General features: G+C 36.0%; 1 protein-coding gene across 1 annotated transcript; it reads left to right on the top strand.

Annotated features, from left to right (window-relative positions):
* Nucleotides 1-706: 706 nt before the first annotated feature.
* On the top strand, nucleotides 707-7,932 carry LOC102807808 (uncharacterized). Its single transcript, XM_078012432.2, has 9 exons — nucleotides 707-935; nucleotides 1,242-1,295; nucleotides 4,103-4,366; nucleotides 4,572-4,639; nucleotides 4,789-5,076; nucleotides 5,237-5,320; nucleotides 5,779-5,821; nucleotides 6,087-6,341; nucleotides 6,797-7,932. The coding sequence occupies exons 2-9, from the start codon at nucleotides 1,253-1,255 to the stop codon at nucleotides 6,868-6,870; spliced, it is 1,119 nt and encodes a 372-aa protein (XP_077868558.2). The 5' UTR covers nucleotides 707-935; nucleotides 1,242-1,252; the 3' UTR covers nucleotides 6,871-7,932.
* The last annotated feature ends 1,466 nt before the right edge of the window (nucleotides 7,933-9,398 follow it).

Genomic DNA, 9,398 nt, shown 5'->3' on the forward strand with positions numbered 1-9,398 from the left:
ATGATGGATATAGTTTAGGAATGATTTGCAGATTTCTATATATACGTAATCGACTAACAAGTTCTTTTACGATTGAAAGACGTGGATGATGGAAGTGCTTCTATTTTGGGGATAATGTTATCCACACCATGGAAATTAATATCCATTTGACTCAAATCGAAAGTTGGTGACACATTATATTGCTGTTGGTCCTCATGTACAAAAGTTTTGAGTCGCCTTACAAACGAGGGTCCTAAAATAAGAACCGTTGGTTTTTTGGCTGCGCACATCCTTCACCTTACACGTAATAAAATGGCGGTCGAATTAAGCAAAAGAAACCGCCGCAGACTACAAATTCAAAACGCTTCTAGGAATGAAATTCAAATGATATACCACACCAAACCACCTTCATTCAAATCTTGGATGTATTAAGGTTGATAAATATATCAAGTGAAGCGGAGATCAATAGAAAATGAATATTATTTCCACAATTTACCACACTAAGAAAGACCACTTACATTTCTGTTGTGACGCCTTGAAGATGGAGTGACGTCACACCTCGCACAACAAGGAGTGACATCACATTACGCACGTCAGCACCGTTGATGGCGCACTATCGCTTGCGTTCCAGACACAAAGCCTATTGCTTCCGCAATACGTTATTTGGCATGACGCCCTCTAAGATATGGTAGATAAGTGCGCTGTTAAAATTGGGCGAGTGCCAACGACAACAGTAGACTTACTTAGTTCAGTGGGGGTTAGGTACCTGTTTTAGCCCATCGGCTTTTTCGATGCGCTGTTTTACTGTGGCAGATTACCGTGCCGAACTTCATTAAACGGGACGGTTACAGTAAAATAGCGGAATATCTACAAATAAACGCCGATTCGTCATCTTCGTGATAGTTGTATTAGTGTTCGAGACTGTATTGTTGGAGTGGCGCAGTAGGGTATCCGAGGTAAGTTTCTGGCCTTAGTAGTCTGAAGCGTTAAATCAAGATAGTTCATATGAATCCATGTCCACAAACTTTGACATTGACATCGGTGATGACCACTGTTTTGTGTCACTGGCAGTAAACTTATTTTAGCATGAACGCCGCTTGTGTCTATGTTGTTGAATTGTTACGGTGAGACCGGCGGGTTCTTGGTTTCGAGTGTTGCTAGCATTCAATTTATCTGTCGATCATTGGTCACATAACTATATAGTACTTTTATAATACAAACAACGTATTATTTAAAAACCCTCGCACTATTCTTACTTTTAGTTGTTTATGTGATGGCTACAAATGACACAGTGCAGAAAACTACCAGAAATCATGGTAAGTACACTGATTTTTTGTGACAATTTTGATCAAGAGACACCTGTCGTAATAAAAAAGAAATAAAATGTGAAAATCTTTTCACCCAAGTTTTTTTTTTTAAATCTGAAAATCGCCGAAATGTTTGGGATTAACAGGGGGGATGTTGTTGGGATGCCTGGATATCGTCAATTTGTGGTCAATGTTATCCGGGAAGGACGCACGATTAAGTCTCGTCGTGCAAGAATTCCAATGCAGGCTGGTCACCGTTAAATAAACGCACCTCCGCCATTTTTTTTTTCGAGTACCCACGAATGCAGCACGTCTGTTATATGCGATGGCAAACACGTGACCTCTTGGTTGTCACATGTGGTGTTCTATAATACGAAATGCGCTTTGGTTTGCTAAAAGGGAATTGTAAAAACGCCAGAAAGGTAATAATCGGCCTTCCCAATAGCAGTAGAACTAGTATGTCTGTTATTTTGTGCATTGTCTGTTTATCCAATAATTTACATTTTAAAGTGTTTTTTTTTTTTTAAATATTTTTTGTGCCAGGCGACAGTTCCGGACATTAAGTGTCACTGTTGTCTCTCCTGACTGTTTTTTGTATGTGCAAATTGCAAGTGCTAGTGACGACACCTAGTGCATTTTGCCACATAAGTCATATTCATATTTGGGACTACATGACTGGGCTGTGTGGCCATCTCTCTGTCAAATGGCAATTTGTAATGCGCTATCCTGGCGTCAACCAGGCCCGGTCGAACACAAACACCTGCGGACCTTAACCAAGGTTCCCCCAAAGTCGCATTCGTTAGTGAATGAAGTGTGTTTTTTGCTGTTTTTGTTCGACGCATATGTGTTACTGCGTGAAACCTCAGACAACCAACAATTTTATACTCTCTGTTTTATTTTTACCCGGACCTGTTTTATGAATATTTATAGGCCAACGAGAATCACTAACGTAAGGAAAATATTAAACTTCGGTCTGACCTTTTGTGTCACTTCCTGTTGAAACACCGTAGTAACTCGCGGGGTTGTGCGTTTTCGTGTGACTTCGTGGGCAATTTCCTATCTCCCCCAGTTGCTTAACAGCTTTAAACGTTATCGCAAAAGTAAACACGAGACACAAGTTAGATCAAAAGAAATACCTGCCGTGCCAGTATGTTTATTAATTGTCTGAGGTGAAACAGAGTGAACAGAGTTCTTAAGTTTCCGAGATACTTGAAATCAAAACATTGGCACTCTTATCCACACTCAGGTATTGTATAAATTATCATTATAACTCATTCAATACACGTATCACCGTGTATTGATTTACTGTGTAGTAAACTGTTGCCATAGTGACATCACGATATTGTTATTTATTTATTTATTATTTGTTAGAAACAAATATCACAGGAGTGCTATAAATGTATTGTTTGCTAATTATGTTCAGTATTGTCAACTTCGTAATTTAGTTCTTGAGGCACACCCCTTCTAATCACGTGATCGTCAGGGTGCCGTCGGCTGCAGCCATTGGCTGTCACATGTTTGCTCATCCGCGCCTTAGATTGTCATTGGGTATTGACGAGTCCGTAAGAGAAGTGAACAGCAATGCGTTAACGCAGCTGGTTGTTTGAGGAATAACTCGGACTATCCGTAATGAACTAATGTGTATTCCTTTGGTTGAGACCTAGTATCTTTACAGTGTAAGAGCTATCTGCCAAGTGTGTGGAAGTTCTACACTCTACGTTCCTTTCGTAGCATATGGTGGAGAATCCGGCCATTAATCCCCATACCTCTCATAGAGACCATTTAAAGATCTACGTTCTCTTGTAATGCATCTTTGTAACATTTTATAAGCATTTATTGGTTCACATGAGATATCTCAGAATAGTTCGTATATGTGTTACCATAGCTTGGTTCACACAACCTTGCAGTATCATTAGGATCTACAATTTGCATATTTAAGGTAGATATTATAAACATATATTACAGGAATTGTATAACTAATTGTGTTCAATATTGGCAATTTCTAAAAAATATCAGATTTATATTTAATACAATGCTCGTCTGAGAATAATCATGATATAATGAACAAAATTACCCTCAACGCTAACATTAAAAAATGTCGTCTAGACACCCTATGCTCTGTAAGGTTCGGTACGATTGTTATTGTATTGTAGTGTGTTTGTTCTCGTCCCGTAATCAATATCGATTTTTCTTTTCTACGTCTCGACAAGTTGAAAACACCTATTGTATGGCACTCTGTTTTTGAATGGTCGTACTAGTAAAGTGTCAGTGAAGTGAAAAGAACGACGGCTGAAAGCTCCATGACCGAGTACAGGACATTTGCACTCTTCTATTTTCCTTCTGTGGGTACCAATTCATATGTAGCATATAAACGTAAATGTCCACCCAAGATGTACATTTGATTTACAAGACCAGTGTATTAAAGATGGGGGAGTTTCATATTTGTGGGAGTGGAGAGAATGGTTTATCGTGACATTGTGAATATTAGTTGTTACAAACAAGGTGATCATATGTCCACCATTGGTAACTTCATACTGTCTATACTTGTGTAAGCTGATTTGTTAGTATTGGTACGGCTAACTGAAAAGTTTGAGAACATTTCGGAATAGACTTGATGATTTTCCTTTTGTAACAATAAACACATTCTGCAATTTCTATGTAGTATCAAACATATTCACCTATGTATGGAAACACAGCATGATGAAGTTCCTAATCCAAACCACGCTAAGACTAGAAAACATACATTATGAGGAGTAAACATTTTTTGCAAACATTTTCTAAAAACGTTTATAGCAATTTATACTTTTATGCCGCAGATTCGGTGCTGAAAACAACGATAGATGTACTGAAAAAGTCTCTCAGATGCATTGATTCACGACGGCTTGGGATCAGATTAGGTTTGTCTGATGCCGATCTGAACAGCTTGGAACATGACTACCCGCGTGATCTGAGAGAACAAATTTATCAGATGTTTGAAATGTGGAAAGGAAGGCGGGGAAACAAAGCAACGATTGCAATTCTGATTGCTGCCTTGAAGGACGAGGGCTTGAACAACATGGCACAGTACATTGAACAACTTGGTAAGAAAAAAGTATAATTAAATATTGTATTTTAAAGGTCGATTGCTCATTATCAAAAATAGTATATTACATGAACATCTTATCACAGAAGATAGGGGACATCCAAATAGGTGGTTTACATTTGGAATTCAAATGATAAAATTTGTGTTGCAAGGCTATTGAAAATGAACTGCATTTCATTATCACTTTGTTTTGTTTTTTTCAGTGGGCTCTGAAAAAGAAAGAGGAAACGAGGTTATAGTCAGAACAATAGACACCTACGAAGATGTCGTGGTATGCCGAATGTGTTATATATATCATTATTACGCAATAATAATTACGTAATAAAATGACCTTCGTTGGTCGGGTCAAAAGTAGTCATTAATTGGCATACATGTATTTGTATAAAGCATGCTCGTTTATTTATATGTCTTGTATTACAGTGTGTAACCGAGAAGATCAAGGTTGAGGTGCCACGAAATGCTGTACCGGAATTGGTCAGCCTAACATTCCAAGCAAAGCAAATGGATGCTCGGAAATCATGCATTGGTCCATGTGAACCTGACATTATAGAATGTTTAGAACTTGGTCCAGATGGATATAAATTCTTGAAACCACTCACATTCTGCTACAAATTGCCGAAGGTTGTGTTAGAGAGGAGTAATGTGAACATACTAGCACTAACTAGTGAACATTGTACTGGTCCATGGACTAAACTTAAAACCTGGAAGGTAAGAGTGTTTTAGTTTGTTGCTGTATGGGAATTGCTCTTGGATTATTTACACACTAACAGATAATAATAAAAAAAGTGTTCGAACTGGGTGTCCTAAATTTTAATAACGTAACAAAATATTAATGATTGTAAACGTGGTTATGTTGTTTTATTGGCAGGAAGGCAGTAATATCAAAGTGGAAGTCGAACACTTTTCCTATTTAGCTATAGTGTTCCAAAAGAAAGATGAGACCATTAAGATGGTGGGTTTCAATGTAACTTACACAAACACACACTATAACTCAAAATTATTAAATAAATGTGCACAATTTTCAAGACTCTGCATTCCTGTTTTCTTTTCTATGATTAGTCGTCAATTTGTGTGTCTGTGGACTTAATTTTCCAGATCTGTTAGAAAATGGATTTTAAAGACTCTGTGCATATAATACATATAATTGGGCTCGTCACCCTGTGCATGTGGTAAAATCTTTTCAGTTGTCCTGTCCAGCAATGGGGTTAGGGGTCGTCAACTAATGAGCAGTTACCCCCCCCCCCCTTCATTTTCTTTTGGTATAGATAAATGAATGTAAATTGTTGAATAATACGACAAACATCAATATTTATATTTCAAACATTCAAAAATGTTACTACAACTTCGACATGTGAATCGACATATGGGGCTTATTTAATTTGCATTGCATACTTTATATAATTGTTTCAGAAATATGCAGAGAAAAAGCTGGCAAAAGAAAGAGATCAAAAGTGTAAGTTCAGTTACATACAATCCAATAGGAGTTAGTATGCGTGTAATAGCTCTTAATCAATCACTAAACGCCATGCCCACTTTCGTTGTATTCAAAAACTGCGTCATCTTTAGATTCACTATAGTTTTTGGATTCACTTAGCATGGCGTTCGGCATTCCCACCTATTCAGAATTAGAGTACTCTAAACTATAGTTGTTCAAATGGTCATATTTTTATATTTTTTTCTTTACTAGTGAACTTTGCCTGTCTGTTTCTGTCTTTTAGTGAAATCTGTTGTAAGCAAAATTTCGCCTGCACTTCGCTCGAGAGACTGGAAGTCCGTAGCTAGAGCTTTGCATTTTATCGAGGCAGACATTGATGCTATAGAAAAGGATTATGCTAACGATTTTCAAAAGCAGAAAGACGAGATGTTTCATAGATGGAGATCTAGAGTAAAGCATAATGCATCAGCTGAAACATTAATAGATGTGCTTATAGAACTAGAGATGTATAAATTAGCTGAAGAAGCAGAGAAAGCACGTAAGGCAATTAGTTATTACGTAATGTTTGAATGTCAAGTCACTGTACAGTGTTTTTCCATGCAAAGCATGCCTGATACATCGATAAAAGTGTATACGTATGTGCGAATTTGAAGATTTAAAAAACAAGTTCTGAATACGAGGTACTATAAAATACTTTATTTTCGCTTAGAATTAATTTTCGCTGAAGGAGTGATTCAGTGAAAATAAAATCCAGCGAATATACCTTTTTTTCTATATTTTACATTCAACTCGTCAAAAATCAGTGAAAAAAAAATTCCATACAAAACACCTAAAATCTCCTTTCAGCGAAAATGAATTGCAGCTCAAATTTAGTATTTTACATCATCTAGTTTTGTATCAAATTTTGTATATATCAAAAGGGTTGTTGACATTATGTTTAAATTTATATAAATAGGTTATATATACTTAGTGCTTTTTCCATGTTCATTACAGTTACCGTCATGAAAACGGATACAAAACAGAAGAAATCTATTTTTAAAAGCAGTGCTGTTAACATCGGACTGTAACCACAATACCAAGAATTTCTTCATATCAACTCTTGTGAGCTGAATTTTAAATAATATGTGTTCCATGCGCGTTAAATGAAATTCTTGACAAATCCAAGATTGAAGACATGTCAACCATGTTGTTATCATTATAAAGCCACTTTTAACAGCCTCGTGCTGCCACCAAAGAAATCCGCCAGGATGAAAACGCACCCCAATGGGAAAGTACCTGTTAGTGTATTTGTTGTAAATGCATACGTGAAATATCATGTTTCTCTTTTATTCATACATTTGTGTATCTTGTTAGTTTATATGTAGTTTTCTCACTAGATACATCATGTACATTTACTGATGTCAGAATCCGAATCTGCTTGATTTCTTGGAGACAATGTATTGTGTTTTATTTTCTATTCTCTTACATTCCATTCTGTTGAATTTGAATTCAGCAACACATCAATACAGGTGTCACCATATATAATATTCATTTAGAATCTATCCATATGTGACTTTCCGTGTATTCCAGAATAGAATACAGTCGTGCAGGTAAAATATACATTTATAGAGCTTTGTATTTCAAACGTTAGTTTAAATATAAAAGAAATATATAAAGTATAAACCCATTGTGGCTGCCTTGAACAATTTATGAAGTGAGACAATTATTTGTTTTCAAATAATAATGTTATAATCAGAATAAACAAGAAATATCAGTTTTATATGTATGTGCAATATTAAATCATAGGATGAATTTTATGACGTGAACTTGATTTGCTTTATGGAGTGTTTTATATTAACGTAATTTATTGTTTCAGTATTTTGATGTATTAACTTTACGGTTAACTTTTCATCGTGTGTTTGTATTATATCCTCGTTTGTGGGAGTTTATGATAAGGAACCTGTGTCCAGGTCATTATTTACAATGCAGTGTCAATGCACTTTTTACAATAGATGTGTTTGTCTCATTAACATATGTATATGCTTCTACATTCTGATATTGTACTGGAATTCTGTATCGTGTTTTATGAAATACATTTACATGTACGCGTGTTAACTGAAAGTAATAAAATACTTTGTGTCACTAATAAATTTGCTTTCGTTGGTGACATTTTTTTTTCAGCAAAGAACATACACATCTAGTGCTACTATTACGCTATTTGTTTCTGTTACATAACATAACAACATTGTCGTACATGTCTGTAAATGCCTTCGCAGTATAGCACAAACATCAAACACCAAATATTGTGGATATTAAGATCATAGCACACTATTGCCAAATTGAATTACTTCATTCTACAAAGCCTGTGAAATAAAACGTTTCATATTCAACGGGTCATTAGACACCTCTTTATAGTATAATTGTCTCTCAGCGACGCCCGTAAACTGGTATGTCCGTCACGTGTTGGTGGGGTAAATGGTTTGACGTCATATGGTGTTAACCTATTGACTCCAGACCTCGTTAATATATAGAAAGCTTGTCCGTTCACATCCAGATTTATTTTTGGACAACTAAATAAACGAAACAATGCGTTACACGAGTTGCGTGCTGGCCGAGAGATTGGATTTTTAAAAAGATATGTAAATGCGATAGGTTTTAAAATCATGTGACACGTAAGAAAATGTAATTCGCTTCATTATCAATACTAATTTATGGCATTAAGACATCGAGGTACTGTACGAGTTACCCCTCTTGGTATTATCGTACCCACTGTCGCTTATCCTTCATTCTTATGTGTAGTCAAATATTTAACAGCTTTTATCGAAATCCCTAAAATACTGTTAATAAGTGTGCATCTCGTCAGGCACGGCGCGAAACTATTTTGACCATACAACAGCGAACAAAGATCTGAAATCAATTCGCATATTCAAACACAGTAACAATGCACACCACAATTGTTTGCATACAATGGTCCAGATCAGTGCCCCAAACCACATAGTTGCTATCCCGCCAAAAATACCAAAATTTGAGCCACACAGTAAGTGGTTTTCAACAGGACTATTTTAATGCTGCATAATACATCAGATAACTGTCAATGGATTTTATTTGAATATCGAACAGGCCAATCAATATCCATGAAATTCGTAAATAGCGTTCTCGGCGTCAATAAACGAAAGAGAAATAAAGAAACAGATCTCATCTATAGAGGGCCTTAATCACAATACAAAACCATATTTATAAGAAAATGATTTGATATATATTCAAAATATGCCTAAGAATGTAGTGTAGCTAGATTGGAGACTATGGGTATACTAGTATCACTAAAACACCGAAACGAGGTCACATTCACTGATAAATGTTATGTAATAATTAAGAATGTTTTTGTTCGAGAAACAAGTTTACATTTATTTATCTTAAATTATTGTCCATTAGCGTGACACAAAAGCTACAACTCCCTTTTTACAAATATATCAAAGTAGGACTACTATTCATAATGCATCCCAAAATAGTAAACAGCCTAAATTTGAATATGCACCGACCAAACGATGTCATTCACTAGCGCCCTCTTGCCGAAAATACAGGTAAACGAGCGAAGTCTAAGCATGAACACTAGGGA

This window comes from Saccoglossus kowalevskii, chromosome 11 (genome assembly GCF_978046115.1).
Source record: "Saccoglossus kowalevskii chromosome 11, keSacKowa6.1, whole genome shotgun sequence".
Taxonomy (NCBI): Eukaryota; Metazoa; Hemichordata; class Enteropneusta; family Harrimaniidae; genus Saccoglossus; species Saccoglossus kowalevskii.